At 39.9% G+C, this 15,994-nt stretch overlaps 1 protein-coding gene and 1 long non-coding RNA gene across 2 annotated transcripts in view; both read left to right on the top strand.

Moving 5' to 3' along the window:
* Window positions 1-15,994, top strand: part of cep170aa (centrosomal protein 170Aa) — a 48,994-nt gene that overhangs the window by 5,020 nt on the left and 27,980 nt on the right. Inside the window, 2 exon segments of the mRNA XM_079280219.1 lie at window positions 14,759-14,818; window positions 15,323-15,469. Of these exon segments, the coding sequence (XP_079136345.1) occupies window positions 15,365-15,469 (105 nt within the window). The 5' untranslated portion in view covers window positions 14,759-14,818; window positions 15,323-15,364.
* Window positions 9,855-11,690, top strand: LOC306785539. The gene is made up of 4 exons (XR_013772427.1): window positions 9,855-9,964; window positions 10,299-10,383; window positions 10,674-10,733; window positions 11,553-11,690. It is a non-coding gene; the product is annotated as an uncharacterized lncRNA (long non-coding RNA).

Raw genomic sequence — 15,994 nt, 5'->3', positions numbered from 1 at the left:
ATAGATGCCTCGTACGTTTTCACCTTTTTGGTTTTCTTAATCAGTAAGCAGCAAAATATGACATATGGCAATATCTATCTGTTGTCATTATACACTAGGGACCTAGCCAAGCATGGTTTTGGCTTCATGAGTGGTTTTATGATGCACTGTAGCTACTGGTACGTTTTAAAGTGGCTACACTGAGATAAGGCTGCATGTTTTTAAATGTGGGTCGACAACCGCACCCTGAGGCTAAGTTTGGCTCCCATCATAAGACCACAATGTGGACGTGTGAGTCCGTCTCTTTCTCCCCTGCTTTATTTCTCACTTTGCTTTGCTTAACAATTGTGTGTTTGTATAAATGTGTCTGTGTGTGGAGGCGACACACAGCAGCTGTCACTGTGTGTGTGATGCGGTCTGAGTCAGCCATTAGGGTTGCTGTGGTGACGTGAAGGTCTGGGAGGGTGAGGCAGACGAGTCGTGGTGTTGCATCATTCTGGGATACGCTCTGGAGCCAAATGCTGCGTGGAGAGCAGCAGCCATGTGTTGCAGCACAGAAACATATTCGGGGAGGACGGTAAACAATGTCAATTACATCACTTCCTGTCCCCCGTTCAGACATCGTCTGTGATTGGCTCGTTCGGAGTGGAGGGAAAAGATGCGAATTGTTGGAAAGACATTTAGCTGGAGAACAGAAACATAGCGATTAGCCACAGCTAATTAATCAGATTATCCAGCAGTGCTTTATAATCACCCCACTGAATATTTAATTCTATAATGGATATTAACAGCAGTGCTCGTACTCATTTGCTTCAAATCTGCACCTTCGTTAGTGTTCTAAGATGATTTTCCTCATGACAATGTGATTCAGCCTCACTGTAGATGACACATGTTGTTTTTTATGAATGCCAGACAGACAGACAGACAGTCATCAAATCAACATCAGATGCACTGGAAGTGCAAAGCATGCTTCCTGTCTCTTCACTGTCCATCTCCTCGATACAAAGAATTCACAGTCACCGTAGAATAATCCAGCCTTTCACTCTGTGTGTGTGTGTGTGTGTGTGTGTGTGTGTGTGTGTGTGTGTGTGTGTGTTTGTCTTTGTATCCCGGTGGGGACTTTGACCTGACTGCACACAGACCCATGGGGACTCGTGTCACCGTGGGGACAAAAACTGAGGTCCCCACCGGCAAACCCCTCCTACAAGCTTCAGAACAGTGTCTAGACATGCCCCATGTAGTTTTCTCAGAAGTCCCCTGGAAACCATTTTCAAGAAAAAAATGTGTGTGTGTGTGTATGAATGCTCCCCTAGTGTATACACACTAGTACTGCAGTCCCCATGAGGTAGGCTGTTCTTGAAGTGTGTATCGCTGTTTGTCCACTCTCTATTGCCCCCTATTGGTCAAAAGTAGTATTACAGTTTGGGAATACACTTTAAATGTGTCTTTTTGACCAAAGATAAGCATGAATGAAATGCTACATTTGATAAAAAATAAATATATGTATAAATAAATAAATACACAAATACTTAATATTAATATTGATATTATTTATATTGCTATAGTTTTTTAAAAATTTGCATGAAAACAACGATAACCATAATGTATATTGTCTATATATTTCTCATGTAAAATGCCTGTTTTAAGTTTCTTCCATACAATTGTAATGATATTTTACCACAATTCATTATCTCATCATTGATATTATTGACAATAACAACAACAATTATAATAATAGTCTATATTTGATTTATTTTGCCATGTCAGAGGTGTAAGATCAATAAGGTCTTGTTTTGTTGCACTGCTTTTTTAAAACTAACTTTTAAACAGTGCTCACTGTTCAATGACAATGATATTGATGATAACAGACAAATGCAGGTTTAGAGTTGTATCCATAAACATAAAATAGGAGTAGAAAATACATTTTCCTTTAAATCAATACAGCAGGATGGTTTGAGGGGCGGCTATTTTCTTGTGTACACTTACTATTGCAATCGTTATATTAGGCTAATCTCCGTGTAAACTACATATGGCAAGTTGCGGACTCACTGAGAGGTTTTGCAGTAATGACTGAAAAGACAAGGGGAGTAGTAACATCACAAAGCATAGAGAGTCGCAACTTAATGCTTCATCCACACACTCTTGTACAGCGTGGGAAAGCACATTGATATAGCCAGATGCCGTTCTTGAAGTCGGAGAAAAATAAGTCCCATTACTCCCATTATTCATTCACTTGTTGGCGTGTGTGTGGGCTGGTGTCAGCAATGTCTTGCTCCTTATTTATTTATGTTTTATGATTTTGGACTCTACAAAATTAATTGAATTATTTATTTATTATATCTTTAAGCATGTTATAGCATTCTGTGTCAGTTTTTGATTTGATTGTTCTATTATTATACTATTCAAATGCTATGCATCTTCTATAGTAGGTCTATAATACGCCAACTGAAACAGTATAGGGTTACGGTGGTGTGCTTATATATTTACCCATAGTGTTAATACTTAAAGTGCTTTCCTGTTATTTGTAGCCTATAGTATCACTCTAAAACATATTTTACTGTACGATGCCTTCAGCCTGAAATCAACAGGGTGTGAGCTATTTATTCAGGTTTTAGGAGCAGCATATCAGACAGGATATATTACGCAGCAGGATAAAGAGTCGTGAATTTCTACATTGAATAAAATATACTAGGATAGTTTGGGTTTGGTTGTCCTCCAAGGATATTTGAATATTTTTGACTTAAAGTATGCAATTTGACATCATTTTGGACCACTATTACGACCATAGATAACGCTGCAAAAGCTAAAAAATAAACTTTCTGTATAGGGAGTTAGGGCGAGGGACTGTTAGACCCAGCGATGCTGCTGGCCACCAGCCCGCTGTTGTGACCATCTTCTGTAACTAGTGAAGCATTTAAGCATAGTGGAATTAGCAAGCTAGCTAACTAGCCAGTTGTCTAGTTTGCTAGCCAGCTTGCTAATTTAACAATGCTTGAATGCTTCCCTATTTACAGAAAATTAGCCACCCAAGTTGCTACTCATCTGGCTGGTGCTGAAAGTGGGCCCTTCTACATTTCACTCTTTGGTGTACCATGATTTATTTTTCGCACCAGCAGTTCTCACAAGCAGCTGCGAGCTCATAATGCTTTTCTGACCTCTTCATATCAGTTTCTCTGGATGAATCATGATGGCAATTCATAACAGTGCAATGCCAGTGTTTTTGCACCGTGCTTAAGTATGCTTAGTATGATTTTACAGGGCAAACATTTCCAGAAGAAACAAAAGGTCAGACAAAGCCTGTGATACATGTAAATAATGGAATAACTCTCTGCCTGCTCAGGAGAAAGATAAGCTACCTAGCTCAGTAGCTAGCCATCTGTCTCTGGAGCTAAGTCTGCTCTCTTCCAAGCTGCAACAACACTTAGCCACACAGACGTGCGTTGTCATTATAACAACTAACTCTTCAATAGACCACGGAAAACCGTAAAATGTATTTATATGGTGGCACCCCTTGTAGCTAGCAAAGCTCATTGTAAGTTGTTTTGTAACAACTAGCTATATGGTGGCTACAGGCCTCATTTTTTAACTCTTACTTTGAATATTCCCGTGGTGACCTTCTGATCTAATGCATGGAATCTGAGGATAAAACTCTCTTGCGCACAACACTATATATATACTATAGGAAGAACTTGGAGCAACATTGCATTGGGGTAAGGATAAAAACCCTGACTTTTTGTCCCGCCCTTCCGGACTGCCGAGTTACGATTTTCCAAAGTTCTGTACAGTTTCCCGTAGTGATTTATGGCATTTTGCATTCATTTGGCTTAAATAGACGTTCAGTTAATACCTAGAAAGCAATGGGCTAGCATGCTGACAATTTCACAGTAATTAAATCTTTCCACATAGATTGAGTGGTATGAAAATCAATGGGAAATTCCGTACACCTTTCCTGTAGTAATTTATGGCATTTTTACTTTATCTTGACTTTATTTGGCCTAATTTCCCCAGAAAAGAATGGGCTAGGAGGCTGACATTTTCACAGAAATTCAAGGTTTGTCCATTCATTAAATGGTATGAAAATCAAGTGGAAATTCCAAACACTTTCTCCATAGTGAACTATGGATTTTTGACCTAAGTTGGCCTAAATTCGCATAGAGAACAACGGGCTAGGACCCTGAAATTTTCACAGCCAGTCGACCTTTGGCCAAAGACCACGTGGTATGAAAATCAAGTGGAAATTCCATACACTTTCTCCATAGTGAACTATGGATTTTTGACCTAAGTCGGCCTAAATTTGCATAGAGAACAACGGGCTAGGACCCTGAAATTTTCACAGCCAGTCGACCTTTGGCCAAAGACCACGTGGTATGAAAATCAAGTGGAAATTCCATACACTTTCTCCATAGTGAACTATGGATTTTTGACCTAAGTCGGCCTAAATTTGCATAGAGAACAACGGGCTAGGACCCTGACATTTTCACAGCCAGTCGACCTTTGCCCACACATTAAATAGTGCGAATATCAATTGGAAATGGACTGTGTTTATTTCACCCAACAGAAAGGATTCGAACCAAATGACACTTATCTTCCCAAGTGGCCGAAAGCCAGTTTACACCAGTCTTTTCTCTAACTTTTTATACTTTAAAACGGGGTAGAGTTTTGAATCCTTTTCTCCTTCAAAGAGGGGCTCGTCACCATTACATACCTATAATCTGGACGTCGTAACTGCAAGTTAAGGTCCCCAAAAACAGCCACAAAGGGCTTAATTGGGGCCTTAATCCCTTATATTAGTGGATTTTTTGACATATGCAAGAATGGCCATAACTTCTCAAATATGGATCCCAGAACCCACATATTGTGGACACACATTGTGGACTAGGCCTACAATAGGATCACCTGAATAAAATCCCTCTAGATTATCTAGAAAATATTTTTGCCTGTATCAAACTCCGACTTCAGCATGGGGTACACGTGCCTAAACTGTACACCCTGTCGCACTCTTGGTGAGATTAGACCAACTTTTACTTCTGAAGATGTCAGAGCCCTGCTTTTTTAATATGTTGTAGACAAGCCCCAATGAGGCACATTCAAGTTGGATGGGACTCCCTAGCACTTAGCATGCCTGCGCGGGAAGAGGGGCAGTTGGCCTACATTTGAATGGGGCATTTTGAACGATAAAATGAATGGAAAGTGATTACCCAAACGGCCCATCCTTCAACTAGTCATAACTTCTCACAACATGGTTGAATTTGATGGGATATTATGAACTGGGTAAACTGGGTGAGATGGGTGAACTGGGTGAGATGGGTGAACTGGGTGAACTGGGTGAACTGGGTGAACTGGATGAGATGGGTGAACTATGGATTTGTCACCGAACTCGGCCCAAATTCCCATAGAAAGCAATGGGCTAGGACCCTGAAAATTGAACGGTCAGTCGACCTTTGGCCGATGACCATGTGGTATGAAAATCAAGGGGAAATTCCAAACACTTTTCCCATAGTGAATTATGGATTTCTCACCGAACTCGGCCCAAATTCCCATAGAAAGCAATGGGCTAGGACCCTGAAAATTGAACGGTCAGTCGACCTTTGGCCAATGACCATGTGGTATGAAAATCAAGGGGAAATTCCAAACACTTTTCCCACAGTGAATTATGGATTTCTCACCGAACTCGGCCCAAATTCCCATAGAAAGCAATGGGCTATGACCCTGAAAATTGAACGGTCAGTTGACCTTTGGCCAATGACCATGTGGTATGAAAATCAAGGGGAAATTCCAAACACTTTTCCCATAGTGAATTATGGATTTCTCACCGAACTCGGCCCAAATTCCCATAGAAAGCAATGGGCTAGGACCCTGAAAGTTTAACAGTCAGTCGACCTTTGGCCAAAGACCATGTGGTATGAAAATCAAGGGGAAATTCCATACACTTTCTGCGATGGTACACTTTCTGCTATGGTAAACTCCGTACACGTAGAAATTACGGCCTTTTGACTCAATTCTGCCTAAAGACACCTAGAAAACAATGGGCTAGGAGGCTGAAATTTTCACATTAAGTCAACCTCTGCCCCAAGATGAAATGGTCTGAATATCAACGGGAAATTCTATACAGTTTTCCCATAGTGATTCATGGCATTTAGCATTTATTTGGCTTAAATAGACGTTCAGTTAATACCCCTAGAAAGCAATGGGCTAGCACGCTGAAATTTTCACAGTCAGTCGGCCCTTGGCCACAAACCACGTGGTATGAAAATCAATAGGAAATTCGGTACACTTTTCCCGTAGTAATATATGGCATTTTTCTTCATTTTAAAGTTATTTGGCCTAATTACCCCATAAAACAATGGGCTAGGACCGTGAAATTTTCACAGTCATTCCATCTTTGCCCCATCGTTAAATGGTATAAAACTCAATGGGACATTCCAAACACTTTTCCCATAGTGAACTATGGATGTCTCTACCCAGATGACACTTATGTTCCGACATGGCCTTCAACAGTCTTTTCTCTCAAAATGTCCACTTTAATTTAAAGTAGAGATTTGATTCATTTTCTCCTTCAAAGAGGGGCTCGTCACCATTACACACCTATAATCTGGGCCTCGTAGCTGCAAGTTAAGGTCCCCAAAAACAGCCCCAAAAGTCAAAATTGAGGCATATGACCTAATCTTTCGGCCTGTTTTGGCAAGTGAGAAACGGGCCATTAAATCGTAGTGAAAGGTTGGAACTGCCTGATTTTTGCATAAATCAGTCGCCTGTGATAAGGTGATGCAGGATCTAAAGCGAGATATCTGTAGAACCTTGGGAAAGCTAACTTCCGGTAGCAGCATGCTAACGACTTGAATCCAATTGAACCTTGAAGAGGGTCCTGTTTTGTCCATCATATGTGAATTTCATCAAAGAAGGCCATTGACAAGTGTTTTAAAATTGATCAATATTAAAAAGTGGTCACAATCCAGATTTTACCAGTCTTTTCTCAAACTTTTTATACTTTAAAAAGGGGTAGGGTTTTAAATCCCTTTCTGCCTCAAAGAGGGGCTCGTCACCATTACACACCTATAATCTGGGCCTCATAGCTGCAAGTTAAGGTCCCCAAAAACAGCCACAAAGGGCTTAATTGGGCTCAATTGGGGCCTTATTCACTTATATTTTGGCATATGCAAGAATGGCCATAATTTCTCAAATATGGGTCCTAGAACCCCCAGATTGTGCACACACATTGTGGACAAGGCCTACAATAGGACCACCTGGAAAAAATCCCTCTAGATTATCCAGAACTGATTTTTGCCTGTATCAAACTCAGACTTCAGCATGGGGTACATGTCCCTAAGCTGTACACCCTGTCGTACTCTTGATGAGATCAGACCATCTTTTACTTCGGAAGATGTCAGAGCCCTGTTTTTTTAATATGTTGTAGACAGGCCCCAATGAGGCACATTCAAGTTGGATGGTACTCCCTAGCACTTAGCATGCCTGCGCGGGAGGAGGGAATTGGCCTACATTTGAATGGGGGATTTTGCCAGGATAAAATTAATGGAAAGTGATGACCAACTGCCCCATCCTTCAAATAATCATAACTTCTCACAACATGGTTGAATTTGATGGGAAATTGCTTGGCAACATTCCCCTTGATGACTTGAATAGGAAAATATTGCGGAAAAATCTGCAGACCCTCTGGAATGCTATCTCCTGTTAGCAGCATGCTAATGACTTGAATCTAATTGTACCTTGAAGAGGGTCCTCTTGTGTCCATCATATGTGAACTTTAGCATAAAAAGCCATTTACAAGTGTTTTTATTGCACCCAACAGAAACAGCAACATGTACACATCATTAACAGTCTTTTCATAATATGTTAGTTAAATACACATATAAATACTTCTGTTGAATACAATGGCTTGTAAATAGTTGTAGTTTCTATTTTATGAATATCAATGGTTGTATAATTTTTTAACAGTTCAAAAATGCTTCTATTACTTAACTTCATTAGAAATGCTTGTTTCATTTCAATGTCCTTTTTTAATTGAATTTTTTTTTACATACTTTATACTAAATTCTAGTTGAGCAATAAAGTCTCAACTTAAGCAGGTATTTTATGTAATCCTTCCGTTTTAGTAATTACTATTACCTGTCTAAGTTATTAACAACGGCTGCAGACCAGGCCGAGCCTCAGAGCTCCCTCATGCTGATCGTGACCGAAGGAGTGGGGGATGGGTGAGGTTACGGTGGGGACAGTCAATGTCATGTTCTGTGTAAAGTACCTTAAGTTTCATTGCTGACATTACACAAAACCTGACGTTTACCATCATCATGGGGACCATGGCGTGGCCCCTCCCCCATCAGTGCATGCGCCCGTGGAGAGGTGACTCACTGCCTCAGACTGTCGAGCGGCTCCACACACATGTAACTTGACGGGCTAGCTGTGGAACCTGGATGGAAATGGTAAGTTTTTAATTATTGTCCTTGCTCCTAATGTTGGTACATGTACTGCCATATAAAAAGAGCTGTTGCAATGTGCTGGAAGTTAACCGAGATGGACAGCTAATATTAGCTAACACTAAGCTAACATGTGCAGCTAGCATGTGCAGCTAACAGAGCTAAAGGTGGAGGTCTGAACAGACGTGAGTGGAGCTTCCTGCTGTCACAGTGTTTTAACACATTGATATTCAGGCTAAATGTAGCCTCTGCTCCAAGGAGATGAACTACAGCAACAAGGGCTCACATGTCCTCTCATCACACTGTTCACTGTTTCGGGCTTGTCACCTTTTTCACTCATGAGTTTGCAGGTATGCGATCTGAGACCAGCCTACCGTTAACGGAAGGCTGGACAACTAATTACAGTTAACTACAAATGGATAATTTACACATCGTGGGGCTTTTTTACAGTCACAAAATGATATTTAGATATTGTTTAGAATTTATATTTTATCATCATTATCTTTTCCCACAGAACGTGAATATTATGCTCAACAAAGAGACATATTTGACATATTGAGTCAAGGTTAACTTTAAAAAAAAGTATTTCTTCACATGTAAGCAGATATTGTAATTCAAATAACCATGGGTATTGAAGTAGAATATTTAGCCTCATACTTTCAGAAATAAGTAGATCACCTTACTATAATGCAGCCTATAAGACCAGAACAAATTACTTTTAATTTCAGTCAAAATGTAATAATAGCAGCTCAGGCAACAATTTTAATTACACAAAATTCTACCACTGCAGCTTGAAATACTGAGAAAGTCTTTTGTAATAGTGGAGAATATTATACTGAATACTTCAGGGAGTCTATTGGTTTCAATCCCAAACTGATCATACTCTCAGGGTTTAAATCATATAACTATTTAAAAATAGTCTAGACGCAAATGAAACACATTTTGACCCATCAAAGATGATGTTGAAGTTATTAGTTCATCGTAAACCATATTAACATTTCTATCCTCTAATATATTTGCAGGCGCTGATGTGACAGATGGCTTTAACCCTGACCAGACCAACGAGGTAGGATATGTCATCTTCTTTGGGTTCTTAATTGACAGTTAACCTGCTCGACTGTGAATGTCGAACAGAAATCAAAACAATGCTAGAGTAATTCATTTCTTACAGACTACAGCTAGTTAATCACACATATTAGACTTCCATTATTACGACAGTGTTTCCCACAAGGAGAAATTAAATAGTTTGCACTGCAGCCACTTATTCATAATGTCTGATGAAATATAAGTTGTAGTATTTGTTGTTTGGTTGTGTATTATTTTATTTATGTAAAACAGTGTCGATTGGTAGGTAGGTAGGTAGACTGGTAGGTCGACTGATAGGTAGGCAGACTGGTAGGTTGGGAGCCTGTCTAAACATTACAAAAAAATGATTTGTTTTTCAGGAAGAACACCAGCGGTCCAGTGACAATACCGATATTCTTGACCCCACTCCAGCTGATGTCGATGAGGACACAAGTGTTCCAGAGCTCATGAGAACCGACAGTGGAGTTGTAAGTTTATTTGCAAAACTTCACATTCTAACATGAAAAGGGCCATGACATCTGTCAGTTTACAGGAATCAGGGTAATATTTCCAGAGGCTGTGATGATTATTGAAAGCGGTAATGTGAAGTGCCACTACGAGACAAAGCACAAGTCTTTTGAGCTAACGTCCCGCATCTCAAATAAAGGCACAGGAAAATAAACCTAAGAGCCCAGCACTCAATTTCTTTTCTAAACATGTTGCCTAGTTTTAGTCTATTGTTTTGTCTTGACATTTATTATTGTTAAATGCTTGTGATTTTACAATGAAGAATATCCAAGTCTAATCCTTTCTTTTTTTAAGCTCAACAGACAAATGCTCAGAGACAAAAGAGAACCTCTATCAAGTTCTGAGTACAGTGATGAGGATGATCCACATCCAGCCAAAGGTAATATTTCGAGTAAATGTGAGGATTGTGAAAATTTCTGATAAAATATTTCTCTTGGAAAGAAAGCACACACTGTCCAGGTACATTGCTAGCCTTAATCATTTGCATGCCTTTTACCTTGCCTGTATTATTTATTGATTTATTTCCAATCACTTTCCCTAATACAGTTTCCTTAAAATACCACATGAGTGTTTATTCTGTGGGCACCAACAGATTGTAGACACTATTTGATTGGATGTATGAAATTAATTGAAAGTCTGTTATTCTCAGTTTTGCTTGTGTTTTAATAGGTAGTTTGGATGAAAAGATGCTGGTTGGAGAGGCCTCTGGTCAATCACACACAAAAAAAGGTAATCTTTTCAAAGTTGTTCAGTTTCTCACCTAGGATCAAGTTATTTAGTGAGTCCACTGACATGAGAATACATTTTATAGATTCCCTATCCAAAATAGAAATAAACTAATAAACTATCATGTATCGTTATGTAGTATGTAACTTAGTTAATACGTGTATTAAGTAGTTCAAATGAGCTCCACCTTTACCAGCTGCAACATTAAAGTGATACATTCATTAATGCATCGATAATTATTATCCAATGATTTCAGCCTACTATAAATATATTATTTTGTCCATTCTGCATAGTGAGTATACTTTAACTTTCAATATTACTCTGTGCGTTTCTATCACGCACCTGGTTTTTGTGTGCCCAGGTTTTGAGGCTAATGAAACACCATATTAAAGTAACTGGCATCATTACGTAAGGAAATATAATTTCACATCATCCAGTATATTGAATTCAGAATCATCTATGTAAAGGACTCATTTGTTCAGGTCAGTAGATCTCATCTAGTCCTAAATCACATAATGTCCTCTGGACTAAATGGACAATGACCAGTTGTTTTAAATGAAGTACTCCACTTGTGTCATGTAATACTGAAGCTAGTGTTAGTAAACCGTGTCTTTGTTCATACTTCTGCAACTACCGTCTATATTTCTGCTGCGAGTTCTATTTTTGTATTAGACACTGTTGCTCCAAATACTTATGTTACTGCAACTACAGGTTGTTCTACTCGTATTTTGTGTACTGCTACAGTCAAGATCGATACAACATTATAGCCTCAGTACTTGCTGGTTTTTGAATAACATTAAATTACTGTCTCATTTTATTCAGGGTCATCACAAACAAAAAAACAGAAGTGGACCAACGACGAAATCCAGGCTGTGGAAAAAACACTCATGGACCACATCAGATCTTGGAAGGTTCCTGGAATGCATTCAGACGTCACCACTAGCTCTCAAAGGAAGGAGGTGGGAGGCAGTGAAATTTTACACAAAAAACCGAATTGATGCACTAAAGCGAAAGTCTTTGCAAGAAAGGTAAGCTTTTACATTTGTGCACTATTGTGTTCAGATGGAAGACCACAGGTACAATCTTTGCTGGACATTTATGCACTTCTGTTGCTGGACGTTGTTCAATATTGTCAAATGGAAGGTTTAACAGGTTTTTTGTTTTTTTTGAAGAATTCATAATCGTGCCTGTTCTCTTTGACATTCCTCCTTTTCTTTGTTAAATATTTGAATATTTCTATTTGCGTTACGGCATTAAAGTTGTACGAATCTATTTTGTGATACACAAACATATTTTCGTTGTATTTTTTGTTATTTAAAACCATTTCACTACACTTAAAAAGTGTACATTGCAGTGCAGTTGTAATAGAAGTTGTACACAACAGTTGTGAGGCATTGAAAGGTTTTGAAACAGTAAGTGTTGAAATAATGTTTACAGAATTACAATTTAAGTATTGTAGTAGTCAAGTTCAGTATTTGTTTTGCAAGTGAAATACTACTTTGAAATATTATGCTGAGAGCATTGCAGTTGTGATACTGTGATATTCAGCTCCATCATTTGTAGGGTTTTTTTTCAACTGAAATACAAAGCACTGAATATCACAGTATCAAAACTGTAATGCTTTCAACTGTAATATTCAGTGTACTATATCTGAAAAATGCACAGAACTTTGAAATAAAGCTGTGAAGTTTGAACATTTCTGATTCTGATCTGACATTTACATTGAGTGGAGTTCAATATACACAGATGAGTCATTATACAATTACAACATTTAATGGTGAATCCACAAATGCAATATTAAATGAATTAACAAAATATAATACAGAAACAACTCTTTTTTTAAAATAAAGCTCTAGTTTCTATAAACTTACCCTCCATTGAATACCTTATATAGGCTTGAATACCTTATATAGGCTTGAATACCTTATATAGGCTTGAATTCCGTATATAGGCTTGAAAGACACATTTTTAACAGTGTCCCCTGGTGGTGGTTTGTATTATGACATGATAGGAGCGTCCCCGCTGGGATAGAAACACCAGACAAAAATTCAGTTTGTTAAATTTGAGAAGTTTTGATACTTGAGTTGATATTTTGGTTCCCAGGACCAAAACAAAATTTATGTGATGAAAAGTATGCCGTTATTCCATTCAGAAAATGAGGTCCCCACGCGTAACCTCTACACAGGCGTCCCCACCATGTAGCAAAAACGTGTATGTGTGTGTGTGTGTGTGTGTGTGTGTGTGTGTGTGTGTGTGTGTGTGTGTGTGTGTGTGTGTGCCACTGGTGAGGAAATATGTTTTTTGTATTTCGTCTGAACTCACTGCTTACCACCAGGACTGTAATGAGCACATGTAAAGCAGACGACGTCCTTCAGCCCTACCGCCGCATTCCTGCTGCTGCGCCGTGGCGTTCACGTGTGACAGCAGGAAGGTTTCTTTAATGGCACCACACAGGCTGGTGATGCTCCGTATTCAGGCTCCTCGGCCACATTCTCGTGCACGTTGCATTCTGCAGTGAGTGTGCAGCAGTGGTTATTGACACGGCAAGCCTTCAGGTGCTTTGGTGGCAGTGGGGAGGAGAAACCACACGTAATTATCGTGTAATGGCAGTGCTGGTGTTTAATTGTCGGCTTTCTCTGATCGTGTGTTCATAGTGTGGTGCTCCAGTGTAATATCTACACACAATACCTGTTCCGTATTCCTAATACACTTCTTCCATGGATAATTGAAGATGCACGCTGTTTACATGAGTCTGGTTTGGACACAGCAATCCTGTCAATGAGCTTGAGACTGATATGAAAATATATCCAAAACACACTTAATCTGTGGCAGCATGTTGCAGCAGATGACTTATGCCAGAGCACTTAACAACTGTCTAAAATGTCCTCATCAAACGTTTCACATATCACATCAAATTGTCGGATATTCTGAGCTGTCACTGTGATGAAAACTGATCCCGTTGACATCAGAGACAGCTGTTGCTTTGGTGCCGTCATGTTCTCCGTGCGAGGAACTGTCTAGAGGTGTGCCGTTGATTCAAATTGTACCCGTGGGATTATTGAGTTGGTATACCAAGTACTTATGAGGTCAACTGAGCAAAAGCTGAGCTCAATAATCTTTAATTCCCTCTCTGATTGGCTTTTCTCGGCACTTTCTACACACGACAGAGCTCCTGTTATTTTAGCGCCGCTTCAATTTACCGTGAAAAGCTTCTTTTCGCACGTTTGACGTTGAAATAAATAATTATGAACCGTATTAAGATTGCCTAAACCTCTGTATGTTATTCAACATTAAGGTGTAACCAAATGCAGAAATATAGTTTTTTATGATTTTTCCAAAACTGAGGTAACCGATGCTCCACTTCATTCGAAGAGGCTCCACTCTGTTTTGTTGTCATCTTGTGACAGGGTGAAAAGTTAAATTAGGAAAAGGGTACTTTTGGCTGTTTGCAGCCAGTGACTCATCCCATAGCCAATCAGTTATTTTAAAAAAAGCAGTTAGTTAGTTCTGCTTAATCTGTTGTTCCTTTCGGCTTTGAGCAGTATGAAAGTCGCTGTTGCTGGCTCTGACCTCCTTTCCTGCTCTTCTGGAAGAGAGCGAGGGGAGGAGGTGGGCAGCAGGGGAAAATAAATGTCCTGCTGGGGAGCCCAGCCAACATTCCTACATCACTTCCTCCTCCAACATCTGGCAATGATCAGGGCGGGCAGAGAGAGAAAGAGAGAGAGAGAGAGGACGTATCTCCCTGGTTGGCTGACTGTTCATTTCCAGGAGTAGACGGAGAGGCATCGCTTCGCAAGACCGCCCACTCAACCTCATTCCCCCTCCCAGCGAAACCAAGCAAGATGGACTGTTCTCATGCTGTGCATGTTTACACTGAGTCCATAACACTACTCTCCGTCCTTATTGACTCATATATTCTTTCATACATCTCGGCTATTTGTGTCACGTTGCAAAGAAATGCATGTTGTGTTTTTGCCTGCTTCTGTGACTATAAATGAAAGAGAGTCTTTTCCTCTCTTCTTCCTCAGGATGGCCTAGCCGTGTTGTGTTGCCAGCAGTTGATCAGCAGTGACCTACCTGGACCACAGGTGTGTAATAGAACTCGCTACTTCATTTTACAATTTATAGAACAACTTACTTGCATGTACATTGCCTCTAAGATAAGGCAAAATGATGGTCTTCAAACCTTAGGGCCATGTTTGCAAATACTTAAAAATGTCTCTTCTAGAAATACTATTATTGAATTGACTTTTGCATATTGCGAGGTTGACTCTGATACTGGACCAACACTGGGATGAGTTATACTCTTTTAACCAATATGCAGCCAAATAAATGATCTCCTTTACTTGTTTCAGAAGAGAGACTTCCTTTTATATTTTAACTCCTGCTTATCACAGCACTGTGTGTGTGTTTGGACTTAATTGGTTCAACAAAGCAAGCGGCCCTGCTGTTATTTTATAGGTTATCTTCATCCATTAAACTGTTTCAGTATTTCAGTAGATGTGAGTTTGTTCAGATGATGACAGAGCAATTTGGATTCTGAGCATGAAGATCATGAACAGAACTGCTCAACGTTCTTTATTAAACTGCAGATTAGCTGATCCACTGCTCAGGGGCAGCAGCAGGTTGCAGAGATGAGCGTGACCTCGTGGTTCCTGGTGAGCAGCGGGGGTACTCGCCACCGACTCCCCCGGGAAATGATCTTTGTGGGCCGGGACGACTGCGAGCTCATGCTACAGGTGACAACACTTTATTCCTCGACTGACAGCGGCTTAAACACACCAGAGTGGGCGAAGTGTGCTTGTTGCATTTTCGCTGTAGAAGTCGCTGTCTTTATCAAAGAAGAAACGCAGTCTGATAACAGTTTGAGTCTTAGTAAGTTACTAGGTCCTAAGATAGTATGATAACCAGATAACACACAGAGCCTGACACTGATGTGAGGTTTCAATTGCTCATTTCAGTCATATAAATAACCTGCTGATCTCACAGCAGTCTGTCACATCAGCTAACTGGTCACTCTGAGTACCATTAGCCCTCAATGCAGGAGCAGAAACTGTTTCTATGTTATCATATTAGTGTGTGTGTGTGTGTGTGTGTACTGCGGTGGTGTCTGTGCAGCTGTGCATACATCCAGGGAGACCATGTGTATGCTTGCTCTTGTTTACCTCTGGTCACTGCACTGTCAATAGAAAGTGGGGCAGATACCTCCTGCGTTAGATCTTCTCTGAGGGGGTTGTAGTGTGTAGAGGGAGCATCCATGGCAG

Source organism: Melanostigma gelatinosum (assembly GCF_949748355.1).
Source record: "Melanostigma gelatinosum genome assembly, chromosome: 12".
Classification (NCBI taxonomy): domain Eukaryota; kingdom Metazoa; phylum Chordata; class Actinopteri; order Perciformes; family Zoarcidae; genus Melanostigma; species Melanostigma gelatinosum.
The sequence above is the reverse complement of the archived record's forward strand: the minus strand, read 5'-3'. Positions and strand labels throughout refer to the sequence as shown.